The sequence below is a fragment of the Synchiropus splendidus genome, chromosome 18 (genome assembly GCF_027744825.2).
Source record: "Synchiropus splendidus isolate RoL2022-P1 chromosome 18, RoL_Sspl_1.0, whole genome shotgun sequence".
Taxonomy (NCBI): domain Eukaryota; kingdom Metazoa; phylum Chordata; class Actinopteri; order Syngnathiformes; family Callionymidae; genus Synchiropus; species Synchiropus splendidus.
The window spans coordinates 1693831-1714405 of record NC_071351.1 but is presented as its reverse complement, the minus strand read 5'-3'; the positions used below and the strand labels follow the sequence as shown (position 1 = coordinate 1714405).

Genomic DNA, 20575 nt, shown 5'->3' with positions numbered 1-20575 from the left:
CTTCTACAAAGTCTGTCGAGTGGAGAGCAGCATAATGACTTTCCTTTGCAGGGCTTTGGTTTGTAAAAGACGTGCTGAACTGTGAGGTGCTGTGTCGGGAGACTATAGTCGCACCTCTCAACACCTGCAGGAGGAGTTCACACAGATTACGTCATGTCAATAACCCTGTTGCTGGATTCAAATCTCATCCAGGAGGGCAGGTATTCACAGACAGACAATTGAATTGAAGACATTTTCATTGTATCTCTCCACCATCTTTATCTCCACTCGATACATTTCCAAAGATGGCTGAGCAAACAGTTATTTCTCATTTCTTCAAACAACCTTGGAACAAGTTGAGCCTCCACAGAGTGTCCAATGGCTTTAAACCCTACATGACATGCTAGCAGAAACTCACATAGGAATAGAAAGCCATAAGACACAACAGTGGTTCAATAGATGCAAAGCAACACCACAGAAAGCGCTCCAACACAGACACGACAAAGCACCAGGTTGCAGCCCAGAATCTAACACAGAATTAATAATTAATCACCACCACGTTTTCACCAGAGGAAGGTAAAACAAGCAGGATCCTATATATATGAACCCTGCCCGCAGTTCGAACCCTGCTCATGAATATTCTATGGATGATTCTGCCTCTCCTCGGAGGGTATAAATATTAAGACTATTTAAAAATGCAGGGATAACACAACCACGAGGGCACGATTAAACTGCATTGTTTTCACCAGAAGAGCTGACTTGAGATCTTTTTCAATAGTTTATTCAGAGGGATGCGTTGTGCTGGGCTCTGCTATGGCATACAGACACTAATCTGTCAAACTTTTAAACAGCCTCAATCAATAAAGTCAGAAGTTTGAAGGACAGCAGCGTGTCAGGGAGAAGATTTCAATGACACTCTGAATAAACAATACAACAATTGACTTTTAAGTACATTTCTTCTATAAACAATCAAGAAATAACAGCAGAATCAGATCAGCAGCAGCAACCTCCAAAATTGTAACAGTCGACTTCTGGTGCTCTGTTTTAGCCTTTGTAGCAGAGATGGAATCCAGACTGTGGTGGAAATTTGAAGTTTAGTAATCAAGTGTAATGCACTGCTGCATTGGGCCTCAGGTTGTGTGCGGCTTGCCATCCTCTCAGATTTGTCGCAGAGTTGGTGAGACTCTTCTCGGTCATATTCAACGGAGCCAATTCCAGTAAGTTGAACTAGAGAAGTGCATGGTTTCCTGGCTCAGTAAGATGATCCAATCGGAGCTTTTTAAATCAGAACCATCATCCCTCCACTCTGAGACGCCTGTTAAACTTCCAGTTTTATCCTCGCGATCTCTCCTCCCCTGGTTGTTGGGCCTTTTTGGCTGGTCCAGGTGTCTGCCCGTAAAAACAGTAGCCTTTGTAGAAAGATAGAAAAAAAATCTGAAGCAGTGAGGGGAAGTGGAGGGCCGCTCTGGAGGACAGAGGAGGCATTTGTTGACATTGTATCAAATGCAACACTGAGGTATTTGAGGCACAGAGGGGCCAGGTATTTGTCCGTCAGTGTTTCTTGTGCTTTTGCAGTCTCCAGCCCTGACAACAAAAGCCTCATTGACACAGTCTCCTTTTCTCCCCGAACAGCACACAAAGCTTCCTGTACTACGGTCCAGCGCTGAGGGAACTACTGCCATTTTCCGTGCACCTGTTACAAGCCGATATGTGGAAGCAGAAAGTAGCACAGTATCGGCCCATCTCGTGCTCGCAGAATTCCGCTTGAAAGGAGGGAAATTCTACTTCTTCGGATGTGTTTCTTGTTTGGAGGATCAGTTTGAGAAGGATGTGATTTCCAGGTAGCCGCTTCTCATGCATGCCTCACTAAGTGAAGCTAAAAACAACGGGTGATTGGTCAGCACTGGCTCTTCTGACTGCTAAACCACATCTTGGGTGCATGAAATCATGAAATCATGGGGTGTTTATTGGAATCAGCATTCAAGGAAGCCACCAAGGAGTTCAAAGCCGCAGCACGTTCACCAGTTTATCAAGCAGGAGGAAGTAGACTTGCTAGTCGGACATGAACTCTTTCGCATTGGAAAACGTGGGCTTTGTTTTTAAGCAATAGATGTGACTCACCTCCGTCTGCCTGTCTTCGGTCCCCTCGCTGGAGCCAGTATGGCATCCCATCAGGCTGATACTGTATGGAGAGACAATGGATTGTGAGGGGGAGGAGTTACTATCCGAACAGGAGGGAGAGGGGAGAGACGGCAGGAGTAAAAGCAGAATGAAAAGTGGGAGAGACGGAGAAGAGAGAGAGGAAAGGGGCTGGAGCTCGGCGGGGAGATCACTCGCTCACAATGCTCTCAAAACCGACCAAACGTTACATGAATGGCAATGGGCAGCGCACACACTTGCACAAACGCACGCCTTCTTCTCTCCCTCTTACATGTGGGAAATGCCTGGAGAAAAAAAAGAATGGAGATTCTGCAGGAGAATGGCTCCTGATTTTCTCTTTCATTTGCCTTTCTTTTCCTCAAGTTCTTAAGACTTGGCGCTGGCAGAGTGCCCACTGGTCCTGGATGGAGCAGGATAAAAGAGGGGCTGAGGTAGGGGGCCCGTCCATTGTGTTGGTCCCTTTCCTTTCAGCTGTGCACGCCGGTTGATCTTTGGAGAGAGTCACTGAATATTCCAGTTCCTCACTCGCCACCACATTCAGACACCTTCACTTATTTTAACTTAAGAAAACAGCTTCTGATCTGCTCAATAGGAAACTGGATTTTTGGAGATTTTAGGATTGAACTTCTCAGTAACTTTCAGAACTTTTCAGCCTGCAATGTAAACAAACGAGGTCAGATCTTTTTCAATGTACTTTTGCCTCGTTGTAAGCCGAGTGGTCCTGGTCATGTCTTGGTCAGGGGCAGCTCTCCGACCACCCTTTATTTACCCTTTCCTCTCCCCCTCCCCCTTCGGCGTGTTGTCGAAAACAAGACTGTATACCGACGGAAAAGAAAGGCCGTGTTTAATAAGTGACGTCATGCTGCTGAGAATGGCTGATGATCTCTGAGGGGACGGTTTATTGCACCCCGGTCTCTCCTCAGCTTGTGCTGCATCAGTGCCGCAAGAAGAATATGTGCTTTCCTCCTCCCTCCTCCCAGCCTTCCCGCTCCCTCTTTCCCCCTAGAATAGACACAGAGTTCATTACTATTCACCAGGTTTCAGGGAGACATGCATCAGTGCTCTGCTTTCTCTGCAAATGTGTCAGGACTGGCGGGTGAGAGGACGGAGAGGGGGAAAGAATGAGGCGCGTTCTGATGGAAAACACTGACTCGCCGTTGTATTGTTTGTGTACACGTGTTTGGGACAACATGCATCAGAAGCCAAGTCGTTCCTTCTCTTTCTTTTGTACAGGAAATCCAATATTAATTTCAGCTGAAATTAGGTGAACTCTCTGTCACCGAACCGGACTCATTATTATTTCATCCTTACAGCAAAGGGAACAATTCCACCCGCATTAAGTGAGCTTCTCTCTGATCTGTTTTCTGAGGCAAAATTTGACTTATCAGTGTGACTCATGCTCCTCACTGTAGACACTGTCTACAATGATTTGCAATACGCAGGTTCACATGACTGAATCGACTTTGGCTGGATCTGATGCTGAAGTCGAGTCATTGTTGTCCTTGTAGTTCAGATATGTTCTTCACCCAGATTCACTTGGACCTGAATTATATTATCAGGGAGGGAACTGCCAATGCTCACAACCCACCTCCACCCTGTCTGCTGCAGCTCCGCACATAACCACACTTGCAACTGAAAGATAAACGAACGGGTCACTTGATATTTTGGGCCACGGCGATCGAACGCACTATTTTTCATGAAAGAACTTCAGCATACCACACACCCTTGGCTGCATTCAGGGCCTCAGGTGAAGAGAGGAGGGGGGTGTGGGCCATCAAACGGATAGAGTTGCCATTACTGCATAGTAAGTTGGTGAAGGAGGGAACAAATGTCAGGTTTTAAAAGTTTTTAGTTTGAGGTAAAAGGTTGAGTTCTATTTCTTCCACTTATTCATGTTTATGGACTGTAAAGATAAACGACTCTTCAAACTGGACCTGGCGTGCATTCACAATGTCCTGTCTCCGTCTAAACGCTCCATTAAATGCAAAAGTTTGACAGGATCTTCTGCCGTGTTGCTTCTCATACGCAGTAATGTTGTGCTGATATGGAGTAGTACACGACAGAGACGCATTGAGAAGGAAATTGTGTTCTGTCGCCATCTAGCGGAGACATTCGAAGCTGACAGGTCGCTGTCTGCTTAAAAAGCAAAAACTAAATACAGTTAAAGTCATCACCCAAACCACTCCATAATAGGCATCATGTTACATTTCAGTTGCAGGGAATGCTTACATTTATTTATGCCACCAACTGGTGAATTAAAAAAAATGAGTTTTAATGTATTTCCTTTCGCAACAATGATGAATATTGTATATTTTTATTTCTCAAAAAATGGATGTTGTCACCCTGTTTTCAGAGTGGACGACGATCCAACCTCCTGAATCACATTTCAAAATATGTCCTAGTTCACAACGTTGTTGATTTTTAACCCCCCCTCTCACTCGAAGCAGAGATTAGCTGAGTTGACAATTACCTGAGTAAGTCACTCTGTGTTGCCAAATCTGCAGCAGAGGAAGTGAATGTTAATCAGTGTCCTTTTGTATAAACACCTGTATTTCACAGGTTTCAGAACGCGGCCAACATCGTCCCCGGCTGGACACGTGCACAAATCATTGACAGGATGAGGAGTTTTTCAACACTGAAGCATGGATGTGGTGAATGTCTCCTCCGACTGTCAGGGTCCAGTTTGGGCTTCCTCTTCTGAGCAACTCAAATGCACAACACAGGTGAAATCAAAAGTGATATTAGCTGTTCAAATAGCCGCAAATCTCCTGCTGTGAGCTCCGGCCATGACAGAAATGAGCTGAGCAGAGGACTCGTCCTCTGTTTGACCTCTGCCGGACGCCCATACTTGGTCACTACCGCTCAACTTTGGCTTCCGCCGTGCAATCATTGATTCCTTTGTGGTCGAATACAGAAGCAGATCACAAAGTTGCCACGAAGATTGAAATGCTGTTTCGGTCAAAACACTGACTGAATGTGATGATGCTGCTGTCACTATCTTAAACAGTGATGTTAAAACGAACACAGAACCAATACAAGTTGTTTCTTTCTCTGAGGAAATTGACCCCAACAACAGGCCTAGTTCTATTGACAAGTGATGCCAATAGACATAACACATTTAATGGAAAAAAGAATGTGATCCATAATGTGACTATAAACCAATTTGTGTGACTCATCCGCAGCAGTTTTTTTCCAAGCGAATCGTAGATCTCGTAGAGTTTCACCAGAGTTTCGCTGCCAATCATTGACGCAACTCAAATAAGCATATTATTCTTAGATGCATCGCCACTTCACCCATTAACCCAAAAGGACACCCTTCCCAGTTGAGCAACCCAGAGAAGGTGGGATTCTCTCCGCTTTAAAAGAGATGATGAGGCTCACCGGTGACACTGGGAGTCGCAGCTTCAGCCAGCATGTTCGTGGACGACCGGATACTAACTCTGTTCAAGAGGAACGCCCACCACACGTTGACCTACTGGAGTGTCTTCTTCAGTTTTGGACTCTGCATCGCGTTCCTGGGACCCACCATTTTGGACTTGCAATGTCAGACTCACTCCACACTCAGTCAGATCACCTGGGTTTTCTTTGCACAGCAGTTTTGCCTGCTGATCGGCAGCTCTATTGGTGGAGTTTTTAAGAGAACGTAAGTCCAGACAGGTCAAAAGAAGCTCTCACAGATATATAGTTGTGTCACTATTGTTGTTTTTTTCCCCCCCATGAAGGTTATTGAGCGCTTTGTCGGCATTATTTGTATCAGCACTGGTCATCTCGATCATATTCTCCATCATCCCTCTGTGCAACAATGTGCTGCTGCTGGCCATTGCCATGGCCGTGTCTGGTTTGGCCATGGGGATCATTGACACCATCGCCAACATCCAACTGGTGACCATCTACCAGAAGGACTCCGCTGTTTTCCTTCAGGTACGTTTGTTACTCTGGACATGCCACTTCAGAAGTCTTATCACACGCACTATGAACACAAAGTACTTGTGAAAAGATGGCATTATATTGGTAAAACGGAAGCTTTTGGATTTTTTCCCCCAAATATAATAAGGTTTTACGTCAATATAAATATTCTGTATAAATGCTCTGGGGTTTTTTTGCAGGAAAAAAAGTAATATTGTCATTATGAATTGCATTGATGATAAATTCAGATTCAAACAAGAAAGTTCAACTTACCGTATTGAAGTGATGCAGCACAAAGTTTGCAGGTCTCTTGGAGTTGGGATCAAGAGTTTTGTTCAGAGCAGATGCTTGCACTCCAGGTGGTCTTATCTGCAAGTGATGAATCGCCACGCATTAAACAGATCAGATCGCAGACGCGGTTCTCATTTATAAAACGCTTATAAGAGGAGTTTCCAAAATACTCTCAGACTCGGAGAAGAGCCAATTGTCACCTTGCTAACTTCCTTTCTGGATTGAGTTTTTCACCTTGGCCTCGATGTGAAGAGAAAAAAGAGGTGTGTATTTTCTTGGATCTCTTCTGTACGTGCCACTTTGCATTTCTATCTTTGTGAGGACCGCTGGTAGCAGCAGTGCTTTCCCCAGCCACTCACTGTGAACCTAACCATCTAAAACAAATGGCTCACCTTAACCAGGACTCTGAACCAAACCCAATTATTAAAGTTTTAATCCTCAAATTGAGGCTTAACCTTGTCGGGACTGGCAAGAAGAAAAGGTCCCCACAAGGAGATGTGTTTCTAAGAATTGGTCCCTCCAGGTGTAGCTGTTCAAGTTCGCGCACACACACACACACGTTTGTATTGCTGTTCCTGTTTTTCATTGCCATCACCCTTTCCCCAGCCACTCACCCTGAACCTTACCACCCAAAACACAAGGCTCACCTGAGCCAGGACTCTGAACCAACCTGAAACCCAATTATAATCACCTCCTTATTTTGAAGTCTTCATCCTCAAATTGAGGTTTGGACCTGTGGAGGCAAAAGGTCCCCACAAAGACATGAGTTCCTCACGAGGCAGTATAAACAACTCCTCTGGGAAGTGAGTTTTTATCACGTTTCCTTTTTAAATCCCTTCTTAGTGTTTAATAAAAGGCCTCCAGCCATGTCAAAGTGATGATCTTCACTGACTCATTCTCGAAGGGCAGCGGTGACTTTGATGATGAATCTGGGAGCCATCCACACTGTCACGCAGCAGTAACACGCTGTTAAAGACTCAACTTGTCCATGTGACTCCGCTGCACCTGTGGCTTGTCTCTGACCTTCCCTGTCCTCAATGCAGGCGCTTCACTTCTTCATCGGGTTCGGAGCCCTGGTGAGCCCCCTGATTGCAGACCCCTTCCTCTCCGAGACGGGCTGCGGGAACCACACTGGGAACGCCACTGAGATCATGCATCATTTCAGGGACCTGCTGAGAAACAGTCCGATCGCAGAGCACAACATCACTCACACCGTCGTGTCCCATGATGGGGGCGAGGGCAGTGACTCCATCGTGCACTACGCTTTCTGGATCATGGCGCTGATCAACGTAAGGGTCCAGGCAGGGCTGGACCTTCTCAGTCGGACTTTAACTGAAACAAAATGATGTGTGCGTCCGCAGCTGCCGGTGCCACTGGCCGTCCTGTTCCTGATGTATCGGGAGAAGCTGCTCCCATGTTGCCGGGGAAGCACCCCTCCACTTCTGGACAAAGATGAACTGGCCATGGAGAGCCAGCAGGGAACGCAGGGCCCCGAAGTGGAGCAGATACAACATGAAGCCGGAGGTAAAGATAGAGGGGATGTATTTTTCTTCTTCCCCCACACGCTCATGAATAATGCATCATTCCCTCCCTGGATCTTCCGTCACCTGAAAGGAAAATAAACACTGAGCCCCGATGTGTGTGTGTGTGTGTGTGTGTGTGTGTGTGTGTGTGTGAGCTTCAGTCTTTCATTTGTAACTTCTGGCTGGGTCACAGGTCACGGAGATTTCTTCAGCTGCTGTCAGAATGATAACCTGCGCGGGCTGCCACTATCCTTCTTCATGATTCATATCCTCGGTGGCATGGTGCTCTTCATGACCGACGGCATTGTGGTGAGTTCTGCGGGGATGAAAGGTTCATGACAGAATAAGTGAATAAGTAAACATTTTGTAATAACAATAAGCTGCCAAATATTTCACATATCAGCTCAGGAGGTGAGAATATTTGGCTAAAACGTGGTCAGCAGTCTCAGCCAGCCCATGTCTGTCACTGCTTTTCATATTAAAAATCCATAAGCGAGTGAAAAACTTGAAAGAAAATGCATGTGTTTCAGGGGGCGTACGCCGGGTTTGTCTACACCTATGCCACTAAACCTCCAATGTTGCTACCTCACAAGACGGCCGGCTACTTAGCCAGCATTTTTTGGGCGGCCATCACTGCCGGACGACTGCTCTCCATCCCACTGTCCTACCGTTTCCAGCCAGTCCGACTGTTGATGTTCAACCTGGTGAGTGAAACCACTCACCACTGAGGAAATATGGGATGTAGTTTTAAACATTTGAATGTCCTGTCACAGGCAGGTGCCATTGTCACCGTGTTGCTGCTGCTCATCTTCTACACCAGTCACACCTTTCTGTTTGTCGGGACTTGTTTATGCGGACTCTTCCTCAGCAGCATCTTCCCCTGCATGCTGGCTTACACCGAGGACATCCTGGATTACCAAGGTACCAGAGCAAGGTCTCCTCGCTGCATCAAAGCTCAAGCGGATTCTCTTCTCAGGATGTGCCACCTCCGTGCTGGTGACAAGCGCAGGGATGGGTGAGATGGTGATGCAGGTCCTCGTGGGCTCAGTAAGTGCGATCAGAAGGAAGGTGCCGGCGAGAAACAAGATGTATTTATGTTATCCTCTAATCCCGCAGATTATGAACACCGAGGGAAGTTACAGCTTCCTGCTGTGCGGAGTGATCATCGCCTGCCTCGGCTTCATCTTCTTTATAGCTCTCATGCTGTTCCAGAGGATGCACAGAAATTACCTCACAGGTGAGCAGCGGCATTAATGGAGGACCAGGAAAAGAACTCAACTCAACTCCTTTTGTTTGCACCAGGAACGTCCAAAAAGTCCACGATGGTGGAGGAAGCAGCTCCGGACTCCAATGGATCGGCCAAAGCAGAACAGAAGGAAGAGAACGACGCCAGCTGAAACATTTAGACTTTGTTATAGTTTTTTTTGCCCATTTTACAAAAATGAAAAGCATCAATTTATAAATGTTTTTAAAATACGGTTAAATCATTCACTTGTTTGTCAACACCATGCACACATTACAGTTGTACTTAAGTTCTGAAATATACCTTGATGCCAACATTTTTTATCATCGAACATCATCGAACATCTTCATTTCATCTGTTGATTCGTTTTGTTTGTATAGTAATTTAAGATATTATTTATAGTAATAATATAGTTTTATAAAACCAACATTTTCCCCCCACCATTTTAAATGTACTTCAATTTAATAGTAAACAATAGTTTTTCCTCAGGATCTTGCCCAAAGTTCTCTTAAATAATTAAGTTCCCTTTAATATTTGATCAGATTTTCATGGTATTTGGTGCTGAAACCAACTTTTTTGAGCTTCAGTTGTTTGTAAAATTCTCATCTACACATTAAAATGTTATGACTACACTGGGAATGGCATCCGTTATGGAAAATATTATTTTTGTAAATCATGGGATTACACACTTTATTTTCAGTTTATTTCAATTGTATTTTTTTGGCCTCAAAAAGTTTAAAATAAACTCATCAAATTCCCGTTTTTTTTAATTAATTGTATTCAATAAAATGTTGCATGTACTTTGTCTAATCTTTGTGTGGTGTTTAGTACTTGCAAAAAAATATTAAAATAAATCTATTCCTCCATCTTAACAATCTAATGCTTGAGATGAATAACCCTCAAGTTGTCATAGCAACAAATGATGCAATAAAGTAGTGATTGAGGGCTAAAACTTTTTTTGTTTTACACCTTTGGGCTGTGAGGGCTGCGACGTGCTCAGTTTGAATCCATGAGCCACGTATGGTGGCAGTAGTGAGTCACTGAAGTGACTTGACAGCTGCAAATCTGTGATAGGTACCAACTATAAGCAAGTTCTTGAACAGAAAAAAATGATAAAGAAAGTGATGGCCCCCGACAGTGAAGCAGTGTTGAAAATTAATTAGAACATTTTGTGGTGATACTTTTATTTGCACTTTACTTATGTCTTCTTTGGAGTTTAAATAAAATAGATTATTTTTTATTTTATGATATTTAGACATGATATTTATTTCATTCAGAATTATATTTTATTTTTTTCTCAACAGTTTGCAGCAAGTGTATTATTTTTTTTTCTTTCATTTTTTTCTTTAGTAAATTTGATTATGACTTGCACCTGGTTCTGCTGCTGGTTGGACTTTTCTATGACAAATATCTTTGCGACGATCACATGGTTTCATGTCATTTCACAAGGTTTTGGTTCGTTTATGTGTGAGTAGATGAAATATGGTTGTTGATCACAAATGAAATCACGGTTAATGAATCAGTTCTATGACTTGAATGGGCCCTGGGCCCATTTGTTCAGGGAAAGGTGGGCCCCGAGATCAAAAAGGTTAATAACACATGCCTTGAATTAGAATCACTGTATGGAAGACTTAAACCCAAAAACGATTGAGGGTGTCTTGTTTCAATACAGTTTTAATTGACATCACATGAAACTAAAAGGTAGAAGCTGGTGAGCACAAATCTACGGCTGTTTCTTGGAACAGTTTCAAGTGACAATCCAACGCTTGAAAACCTCCAGTGCTCTGACACGCAGAAGCCATTCTACAGACACAGAATATGAAAAAGGACATTGAGATTGATGGACACACACACGTCATTCACTTCTGCAGAAAGGCTTTCAACATCGACACAACTACTGGCTCAAGGACGGCAGGTAACTTTGTACAAACTCGGTGTACTGTGTTTCAAATGTGCGCTCATTAAAGGGATATTAGGTGATCATTTGTTGGCATTCTCTCCAAAGGCGTACGTTCTCCTTGATTGAAGGACGTTTTTTGTTTGAGGGAACTCAGCTAAAGCTCCCGCTGCCGATTGCACACGGAACACACACCCCTTAAGAATGCTAATCATACAATACGTCTTGTCGCTTGGCCTTGAGAAACACTGAGCTTGAATAGCGTTTCTCTGTCACATGAAGCAGAGACACTTCAGTTCTTGAATGACATCTGCAAAATAAAGCGGTCAGGTGAGTAAGACGTCGAGTGAAGCTGTCCCGACAGTTCAGCTTGTGTGTGGCATGACCTTCCTAAAATGTGCGTTTTGGTACGCTGCCATGGCAACCAAACAATCCTGTTTTCTGTGATGCAATTCAGCTTTTTAACAGGAAGCCAGTGAAATGTCAGAATGAATATGTAATGCAGCAGTTTTAAAGGTTATTCAAACTCAAATCATTTCACTGCAGGTTTATGATGTTGGGAATTTTACGACAGCAGAATCAGTGTGTGTCATTTCCAACTGTCGCCACTGTGCCTTTGTGTTGTGTTGATATTGTTCAAGTCATAAAGGTGTTATTATTATGACAGTCCGTTAATGGATTTAAAAATAAGTGAATAATAACAATGTGCAATGTTCAACGACAGGAAGGAGTGCATCATTAATTGGTTGTATTTCACAAAGGAAATTGTTCACCCCGTCTAATAAAGAGCAAAACAAACAGCATTGGAAAGCAGAAGGAAACCACAACAGAGGAACCTAATCCTGACGCTCAAATCCGATGATATGAAGCAATAGAGCAAATGACGAAATCTTGGCCGCCGAGGATGGTGTTTGGAGAAGCTGGCTGTGTGAAAAACAACCAGGACCTCAAAAATAAATCAACCTTTTTGGTGTTGAGTCAGACCCGGGGACTGATTCAGGCCTCACCCTCACACGTAGATTGAAGAAAATGGTACCCTTTCCTCTTCCTCTTACGTGGTGTGGTTTCATAACTTATCCACATGATATAAAGAAGAGGAAGCGGTGAATATTTCACACGCACCTTGGAGCTAACCATGAGGACGTTGGGGTTTTTCGCTTGCTTCTTCAACGGTAATAGCACCTCACAGAACGGTTTATTCAACTGAGTAACTGAATGTAACGTGTCCTTATGTTGCTGCCAGCAGTTCTCCTCTCCCTCTGGTTGGCCGAGGTGGCTGCAGCACAGATCTCCGCTCCAGATGTGGTGACTGCTGTGGAGGGAGGGACGGTGAAGGTGTCTTGCCGCTACGACGGGATGTATAAAAGCAATACAAAGTACTGGTGCAAGGGGCCTGTATATGAGATGTGCTCGATCGTAGCCAAAACACCCAAGCGTCGACACACAAGCGGAGTCTCCATCACAGATGATCGAGAGGCAAATGTCATAACCGTGATCATGAGCTCGGTGCAAGGGGGCGATGAAGGCATGTACTGGTGCGTGATATCCCGACCTGGACGGAATGTTTTCTCCGGAGTCAGACTGGTCATCTCGAACGCCGGTATGTTTGCAACCATATGTCTGGAACTCTCTCTGACATGTTTCTGGAGTCTTCTCCAAACACTTCATCAGATACATCTCTGCTGGTATGGTACATTGATAGACATTAGCGTAGAACTATTGAGATCAAAATCAGCCACGGAAGCTTTTAGTGTGACTGAAGCTAGTTATATTTCTCAATGAACTTCAGCAAAAACACAATTCAATAGGTGATCTGATTTGGCTCTTTAATGGACCATGAAGTGAGCGAGACATTTGGAGGGGTCAAATGATGGCGCTTGTCGGAGCGTGCTTCTTCTTCTTCTCAGGGAAACCAGTCCACCAGGCGAGGGCCTGCACTGTTACAGCGAGCATCGGCCCGACAACAATATATGAGGTGTCAGAGTGAGGTCAAAGGAATGTGACCTGCAAGTTGTCAAACCCTAACTTGAAGAATACGGACCCGTGGAACAAATGCCGTATTTATTTAATTCCCAAATAGAGGCTCTAAAAACTTTTAATCAGCTTAAGTGAATGAGCTCAACAAGCTCAGCCTCTGCCAAACACTGAGACGTTTCAAAAGGGTCCTTGCCCCAGATTTTTGACGTGGGTGGAACTCAGATGAAATCAGAAACACTTTCTGCAATGAAATGAGGTCAGAGGCTTGATTTCTCATATTCCTGATGACGGCAGTGGTGCGCGAGGTCTGCAGGCGCTGTGTATAGAGAAATCAGATCTCATCAACAAAACTCAGTATTTTCAAATGAATATTTCACTGCTGCCTACATCGTCACCTTGACTAATTCATGAGGCCAAGACAGCAGAGACCATATGGGTTTCATATTTTCCACTGAAGAGGCCCACGGGCCGGACTGTGGACTGTGGTCTTGACGCCTGGCTTGTTTCTGCGACAGTCACAACGACGACTGCAGCACCATCAGCGCCACCTCCGACCAGTGAATGCAGTGAAGTCAGGTAATAATACACCAAGATGAATTCACAAGGCAACTCAAATCAACATATTTCTGTATGATCATTCTGATCAGGTGGTGGCAGACGCTACGTTGGATTTTCTTCATGATCATGACCGCTTGTCCCATGATAACATATACTGCCGTGTGGAGGATAAACAACATTGAAAAAAGTCGACGACAGCGTCAGTACCTGAACGCCACGCAGTGAAAGTTCACATTGTTGTCAGATGTATGTTGTTGTTCCAATGTCCCGACTTGCCTGTTGCTGTCAAATGCAAAACAAAATGTGCGACCAAGAAACCCCCATTAAAAGATAAATGAAGGAAACGGTATCCGTGACTTTATTTCATATAAAATTGAACACTATTTACCCTTCTTTTAACGTTTTTTTTTTCAATCCCTATTAACGAATAATAGAACTAAGTATGGTATTCAGACAGCAATTGAGGAGAGTAGAGAGCACAGCGTCAACGGCAGCTGTAGTACTGCAGTGAATAGAAAGAAGAGCTTTAAAACATCAGCAGAATCAGGTATCAAGTTACCAGAGCGTATTACTCGATTGAAAAAACGGTACTCAAAGTTTCAATTGTGAATCAAGGAGCAGTTAGGAGATTATGGCGGCTGGTCCAATTCATCACATCAGGAGGCTGTACATAAAAAAAAAACCCACAGACAGACGAACACACAAACAATTATTATTATATCTATATTTGATTATTTCGATCAAATATAGATGTTAAGTAAAACATTCCAATGTTTTGGGGGGAAGTGAAATTAAATAATGGCAATTGGTTAAATGGCAATTCATAAACTTTTCGAAATAACCCGAGTAAACTGTCCAATGTATTATTATAATTATTAATTTTTGCAGAGGAACATTCTCAAGCGAAAAGGTGACGTAATCACTTCTGCATCCAGTTCCATATATATGACAAGTTGGACAGAACGAACAAGAGTGAATGGGCTTTCAAATTAAAATAATTCGGAGGACGCGGAATATCATATTAAGCATATTTTGCGTTTTGAAATATACACCAATCATGGCAATACCGACTAGTCAACACGCGATCTTAAATAATGTCCACCCCCTTAATCTATGGTGGTGCTTTCCAAGATTACGGAAAAGCGTTTTATTTTTAGGGGAACATCCGGTTGAAATCGGTCTGGTTTATGCGGTCTGGAAGTCCGGACTTCGGAGCTACTCGGTAGCAAGTTGCTGGTCGCTGGTGCCAACGCCCGGCTGAACAAACATCAAACACTTGCTCCTATAGTGACGGATCGTTGTAGGTATGTATCGTGAGCATTTTTGCCTCTTTTGTTTGTGGAATGATCTGAACTAAGACAGCCGTAGGTGAGTTTTAGCCGCCTGTGTGTTAGCCGCTGGAAGCCAGCGCTAGCTGAGAAGCTAACCTCGGCTGGCCGGCCGGCCATCTCGGCAACACACCACTCCGACTAATCATTCCTTCAACGAGTGAGATGTTTCATGACGCATACTTGTCTGCAACCCGCGACAGAGACCGTCCACGTCTGTGGTTGAGAATAGCCGCTCAGCGTTAGCAGCGGCTCGGCTGCTGTGGTGCGCGAACGTTAGCGTCCAGACGCTTCATGTGACCGAACCAGCAAATCCCGATTTCCACCGCAGGGTACCTTTCCAACCGAGCATTCCTCTGTTCTCTCGGGGGCTGTGTACTTACAGCGCTCCACAGCAAGTTCATTTCCTCCGCTCATTCGCCCGATCTCTCCCCGCAGCTGAGACAGCAGCGAGGATGCAGACGATCAAGTGTGTGGTGGTTGGAGATGGAGCCGTGGGAAAAACTTGCCTCTTGATTTCATACACCACCAACAAGTTCCCCTCTGAATACGTACCAACAGTAAGTGTGCTTCTCCTACTTTGCATTCTCAGTGTAAAGTGACTTGGAATAACCGTGAACATCCGTTTCTTTCGTAGGTTTTTGACAACTATGCAGTTACTGTCATGATTGGAGGAGAACCTTACACCCTTGGATTATTCGACACAGCAGGTTTGATTCACCTTCTCATGTGATGTCTAATGATGTACACTGCCTGGCCAAAAACAAAGTCGCCACCTGGGTCTGGCGTTGCTGCAGTTGGTCAGGTCTCGGTTCAGCAACATGATGTGCTCAAAGAATGAGGTCAGCTGACCCCCTGAATATACTGAATGACCAGGTTCTTCCATCAATGGATTGTTTCTTCCCTGATGGCACGGGCCTATTCCAAGATGACACTGCCAGGATCCATCGGGCTCCAATTGTGAAAGACTGGTTCAGGGAGCGTGAGACATCATTTTCACACATGGATCGGCCACCAGAGTCCTGACCATCACCCCATTGAGAATCTTTGGGATGTGCTGCAGCGGTCAGACTCGACCATCATCACTGCAAGATCTGAGTGAAAAATTCATGCAACACTGGATGGAAATAAATCTTGTGACATTGCTGAAGCGAATCGAAACAATGCCACAGCGAATGCGTGCTGTAATCAAAGCTAAAGGCGCTCCAACGAAACATTAGAGTGGATGACCCTTTTTTTGTCCAGGCAGTGTATATCAATGAGAGTGTGGTCACTCTGGAAAAAGAGTGACAGGTCCAGTGGCCTGGATTCAAAGTGTGGCCTCTTCACAGGTCAGGAGGACTACGACAGGTTACGACCACTCAGTTACCCACAGACGGATGTCTTCCTCGTCTGTTTCTCAGTTGTTTCACCATCCTCTTTTGAAAACGTGAAGGAAAAGGTTAGTCACTGACTGCTCACAAATCTCACCCAAATGTATGCTGTCTTATTTAAAACGATTTTATCGTCAGATGTGGCAGTTACACTTGATTCTTCAGTCACTTCTTCTGAGTAAGCTTGTGGTTTTGCTCAGATTTAGTTTTTTCCACTTATTTACTCTTGCAACCGGAACAATCTTCAGCTAGTCCCAGCTCTTCTTTTGTGATGCTTTAATCTATAAAGCCCCTTTTCATTTTGACCGAACAAAGGCACTGTTTCCCTCTGTTCCATATGTGTATTCTGTTTCCATTTCTGATGCGACTCCTGAACCAAGTCGACCGTTGCTTTCTTCCGCAGTGGGTCCCTGAAATAACTCACCACTGTCCCAAGACTCCATTCCTACTGGTCGGCACTCAGATTGACCTGCGCGATGACCCCTCCACGGTGGAGAAGCTGGCCAAGAACAAACAGAAGCCCATCACTCCTGAGACGGCCGAAAAGCTGGCTCGTGACCTCAAGGCCGTCAAGTACGTGGAATGCTCAGCCCTAACGCAGGTAAGCGCCTCTCTGTCGGACCAACTGGAGCTGGGGTGGGAAGCATGTTCTCTAACACGGACGCTGATGCTTTTGCCAACGTGTCCCCTTCAAACTGCTTCTAACAGTGTGTTGTTTGTGCCTGTCTCTCTTCCCTGTTCCTCCCTCTGTAGCGGGGACTGAAGAACGTATTTGACGAGGCTATCCTAGCTGCTCTTGAGCCCCCAGAGACTCAAAGAAAGAGAAAATGCTGCTTGTTCTGATGTCTTTTTTGTTTTTTTTGCTCTGCCTCTAAATCGTCTGCTGCTTACTCATTGTAACAAAACAATGTCTGTTATCAAACTAACTCGACAATACTCTTAAAGCCTAAAACCACTCTTTTCTTCTTCTTCTGTGCTTTCTACAATCGCGCATAAGCTGACTCCCTGGTATTATTGACAGTGCCAATCTTCAGTTCTGCCTCGGTTCTTTCCACATCTGGTTTATATATATATTTAAGTTACTTTACTTTGGAGTTTCTGTGTCATTTGAACTCAGTCAAGCACTTAAGTGACGTCTGCTATTGACGGATGGACAGGACTTTTGTCTGTACTCTTGATAAAGAAGAGAGTATTGTACAATATTTGAATAAAGGAGACTATTGAGCCGTCCAGATTCAGCTGTACTTTGCTTTCTTTTCTGTTGTTGGTGCGAAACTCGGCTCTCTCAAAACTGAATATTTTGTTTCCACAGAAAGGATTAAAGAATGTGTTTGATGAGGCAATTCTTGCTGCCCTGGAGCCCCCCGAACCTAAGAAAAGACGTAAATGCGTTCTGCTCTAAGTTCATCACAACCTTCATCGGACCACCTTTTTAGGTTAGCAGTCATGAGAGGTTTGATGCACATTCCGACACACACACAAGCTATTTGCCTCATGACTCCATGATGAAGTCCAAGTGCAGTGTGTTCTGATCGACTAACATTTGACTTTCAATACTTTAAAGCTTTGGAAATATCCTCACCTAACACAGTCACTCGGTATGTAAAATTATATCAAGTTTGAAAGCATGTCTAATATTTTGTGGATTTTACACAGTTGCCTTTAGACATAAAGAGAACAATGTTGTCGTGTTTGAACCACAGTGTTTCACATGTAAAGCACAAGCAAGCAAAGACGGTGGTTTGGTTGTGTAACTAACAGGTGGCGACGGACACCTACTTAAAAATATTGTGCTTTTTTTTTTTTTTTAACTTTGCCCAGCTCTAAAACAAGATCACGAAACCTCTCACAGGTGTGGGTCATAACCAAGGCTGGTTGGATTTTGAAACTGAGGCTGTGTTCCTAGTCTTGTGAGGAGTCATTTGAATAACATTTGATGAGACTTTAGCAATGATGTGCTGTGTTCTTACCAACCTGTAAAATGAATTCAAGCTAAAGGAGGTGTGTCACAGCCTCAAGCTCCGTCACTACTTTTTAATCCAACAGCTGTGAAGTTGGACCAAAACATGAATGCAACTCTACTCCTACTGTAATTGTAGGCAGCGCCTCATGTCCTTAAAGTTGGCACAAGGAAGAACTCTCATTACTAATGCCTTTTTTTTTACATTTACATTTGAAATACTGCCATATTAAATGCCCATGACTCCTCAGTGCACCAATGGGCTGAACCATCGTATCATCCTCTTCACAGCGAATGATGAATCAGAGTAAACTAAAGTAGCACATGAAAATTCTCTTTTTTTGATATTGTCAATTTTTTTAAAGACAGATTGCTGCCTTTCCTCCAATTATTAGTGTAACATGGTTTAGAATTGACTGTAAATAAAGTAAAAAAGAGACATTTTTAAGTTATTGACTCAAAATCAACAAAGAAGCAGGGCTGACGTCGAGTTGATTTCCTGTTTTCAATTTAACATGCTGTATTTTCTTTGTGATGAACATTGAAATAAATAGTATTATGACTAAACTGGATGTGTCGTCTTACTGAGGATTTATTTAGAAGTTACATCAATTCATTATAAAGGTCACGAGGACGACGACAGAATCACTGATAAAATCTCCAATCTCGATGAACATGACGATGATTTTACATAATTTGCAGACATCACATTTCAAAGTGCATTTGAGTTTCAGGGCATCCTTCATACGGCCACAAACATTCTTTGGTACAACAAATATAATCTTTCAAAACGTGTGAAGAAACCATTTGTTAAAATGACAAGAGGCATCACAGGTGAAACCTTAAATGTGAAGTTGCCTCCAGAGTTAACTCAGATGTGCAAGCTTTGCTTTTTGTCACCCCAACTACAAGGGCTCATCCCTCATTCGCTGGACATAATTCAACACAACTGTCTGTGACACGGATTCCATACCACCCGGCCCAGAACTGAGTGTCCTTGCCTCCGTGGGTGAAGCGAATAAATCGTACTCCTGGCCCATAATTTCGGAACACGTGCCTCATCTGAAAATGAAACAAAATCACATTCCGGTTCTGAGGTTATTTATTTATTTCTTTTTAACTGGCTTGCATCATACCTGATTCCACGTTCCATCATTCCACTGCTCAAAGTAAACCATCTCAGGAGAGAAGCCCTGAATGGGCCTTTTTCGCTGGTTCAGTAACTCCACTTGGATTTTGTACTGGGAGCCACAATCCCACCGTGGTGCGTACCTACAAGATGTGGACATCATGAGGTGAATCTGTACACTAAGCCATGCTGTACTGGTCTAAATTGAACAATATCTACTGCATCTTTTCAGGACTTTCTCCATGTAGGTTCTTACCAATCAGTGACTCTGATGTCAGGTTGGAATTTATCCATGAACGATGCGCCATAACCTTCCTTTTTCAAATCGATCAGCTGTGTCTTCATACACATGCTGAAAACAGCCAGTCAATACGGTTTTCTGTATTAATGCAGAGCGGGATGCTTACCTGTAAGACGTCACAAAGTTCTTCTTGACTGTCTCATTGGGGTGTGGCACCAGCACGTCCTCCAGTTTCCATTCATTCCCACCATTCTCCAGTATCACCCAATTGTTCATTTTTTCTGCAATTCAAAGACGTCACTTTCACAAGAAACTCACACGCACCTCATAACAGCTTTGAATTCATGTCACCAAACCTTCTCCTCTTGGATTTTTGAGTAGGTTACGTTTCATTACGCAGCAAAAGTAAAACATCATCCAGTCTTTGGGACTTCTGGAGGCATCCCGCGGGTGGCACTCCTCTCTTCGGCACCGCTCCTTCCACAGGGACTGACTGTCCACCACCTCCTTCCACTCTCGGCACACCAGTCGACACAAGCGGACCACATCGTTGGCTGGAAGCTTCAAGAAGATCTCCTCCAGGATCTCAAGAGGGAAGGGCTAAAACAAACAAACAAACCAAACAAAAACAATGACAACGGCACACATGACTTGAAGACATGCTGCTTAATGTAATAAAAGTTCAACAAAAACACTGACAGTTCAATTTACTGATCCGCAGATGGACCAAATGAGCGCAATACCAAACAGTGGTTAGTCCACAAATGAATTCACCTACATTTCTTGAAGCAAGTGAGCTGGACGAGCCCTCTTGTGACGACTCACTCTGTGGTTGGTCAGTGGACAAGTTAAACGCCTTTAAAAGTTTCTTCCTCATGTCGAACTACTGTCTTGTTCGAAGCTATATGCCCAGAATGTGTCTCTTGACGCGAGGATGAGCAGCACACGGGTCTTTTCGCACCGTTTATCCTACGTGTAGAGTGCGGAAGTGCATTATGGAAGTCACGCCC

General features: G+C 44.0%; 4 protein-coding genes across 6 annotated transcripts; 3 read left to right on the top strand and 1 right to left on the bottom strand.

The window, feature by feature from the left end:
- The first annotated feature begins 5552 nt into the window (after positions 1 to 5552).
- mfsd4ab (major facilitator superfamily domain containing 4Ab) lies at positions 5553 to 9256 on the top strand. The gene is made up of 10 exons (XM_053849668.1): positions 5553 to 5782; positions 5862 to 6060; positions 7380 to 7625; positions 7698 to 7860; positions 8053 to 8168; positions 8390 to 8563; positions 8633 to 8780; positions 8836 to 8906; positions 8976 to 9096; positions 9162 to 9256. The coding sequence occupies exons 1-10, from the start codon at positions 5553 to 5555 to the stop codon at positions 9254 to 9256; spliced, it is 1563 nt and encodes a 520-aa protein (XP_053705643.1).
- A 2846-nt stretch (positions 9257 to 12102) lies between these two features.
- Positions 12103 to 13868, top strand: LOC128749672 (CMRF35-like molecule 3). Of its 2 annotated transcripts, none has more exons than XM_053849513.1 (4): positions 12103 to 12171; positions 12243 to 12599; positions 13492 to 13552; positions 13624 to 13868. In XM_053849513.1, exons 1-4 carry the CDS (start codon positions 12135 to 12137, stop codon positions 13757 to 13759), a joined length of 591 nt encoding a protein of 196 aa, XP_053705488.1. In that variant the 5' UTR covers positions 12103 to 12134; the 3' UTR covers positions 13760 to 13868. The 2 variants fall into 2 exon arrangements, with proteins under 2 accessions (XP_053705488.1, XP_053705489.1); XM_053849514.1 differs by having other exon boundaries at positions 12106 to 12171; positions 12246 to 12599.
- An 828-nt stretch (positions 13869 to 14696) lies between these two features.
- LOC128749673 (cell division control protein 42 homolog) lies at positions 14697 to 18757 on the top strand. 2 transcript variants are annotated; one of them, XM_053849516.1, is made up of 6 exons: positions 14697 to 14838; positions 15301 to 15422; positions 15500 to 15572; positions 16194 to 16303; positions 16639 to 16836; positions 17548 to 18757. In XM_053849516.1, exons 2-6 carry the CDS (start codon positions 15318 to 15320, stop codon positions 17635 to 17637), a joined length of 576 nt encoding a protein of 191 aa, XP_053705491.1. In that variant the 5' UTR covers positions 14697 to 14838; positions 15301 to 15317; the 3' UTR covers positions 17638 to 18757. The 2 variants fall into 2 exon arrangements, with proteins under 2 accessions (XP_053705491.1, XP_053705490.1); XM_053849515.1 differs by lacking the exon at positions 17548 to 18757 and adding an exon at positions 16989 to 17530.
- Positions 18546 to 20575, bottom strand: LOC128749668 (F-box only protein 6-like). Its single transcript, XM_053849507.1, has 6 exons — positions 20344 to 20575; positions 19922 to 20165; positions 19732 to 19846; positions 19581 to 19676; positions 19332 to 19467; positions 18546 to 19257 (listed from the first exon to the last, which is right to left on the bottom strand). Exons 1-6 carry the CDS (start codon positions 20440 to 20442, stop codon positions 19111 to 19113), a joined length of 837 nt encoding a protein of 278 aa, XP_053705482.1. The 5' UTR covers positions 20443 to 20575; the 3' UTR covers positions 18546 to 19110.

Bases quoted from the DNA above. Each gene is read 5' to 3' on its own strand.
- LOC128749668 (XM_053849507.1), bottom strand. From the start codon at position 20,442: ATGAGGAAGAAACTTTTAAAGGCGTTTAACTTGTCCACTGACCAACCA. The intron at 19,677-19,731 runs GTAAGCATCCCG...GGCTGTTTTCAG, and splicing joins AACTTTGTGACGTCTTACAG to CATGTGTATGAAGACACAGC. The intron at 19,258-19,331 runs GTATGATGCAAG...TTTCATTTTCAG, and splicing joins ATGATGGAACGTGGAATCAG to ATGAGGCACGTGTTCCGAAA.
- LOC128749672 (XM_053849513.1), top strand. From the start codon at position 12,135: ATGAGGACGTTGGGGTTTTTCGCTTGCTTCTTCAACG. The intron at 12,600-13,491 runs GTATGTTTGCAA...TTTCTGCGACAG, and splicing joins ACTGGTCATCTCGAACGCCG to TCACAACGACGACTGCAGCA. The intron at 13,553-13,623 runs GTAATAATACAC...CATTCTGATCAG, and splicing joins AGTGAATGCAGTGAAGTCAG to GTGGTGGCAGACGCTACGTT.
- LOC128749673 (XM_053849516.1), top strand. From the start codon at position 15,318: ATGCAGACGATCAAGTGTGTGGTGGTTGGAGATGGAGCCGTGGGAAAA. The intron at 15,573-16,193 runs GTTTGATTCACC...GCCTCTTCACAG, and splicing joins TGGATTATTCGACACAGCAG to GTCAGGAGGACTACGACAGG. The intron at 16,304-16,638 runs GTTAGTCACTGA...TTTCTTCCGCAG, and splicing joins TTGAAAACGTGAAGGAAAAG to TGGGTCCCTGAAATAACTCA.
- mfsd4ab (XM_053849668.1), top strand. From the start codon at position 5,553: ATGTTCGTGGACGACCGGATACTAACTCTGTTCAAGAGGAACGCCCAC. The intron at 7,626-7,697 runs GTAAGGGTCCAG...GTGCGTCCGCAG, and splicing joins GGATCATGGCGCTGATCAAC to CTGCCGGTGCCACTGGCCGT. The intron at 8,781-8,835 runs GTACCAGAGCAA...TTCTCTTCTCAG, and splicing joins GGACATCCTGGATTACCAAG to GATGTGCCACCTCCGTGCTG.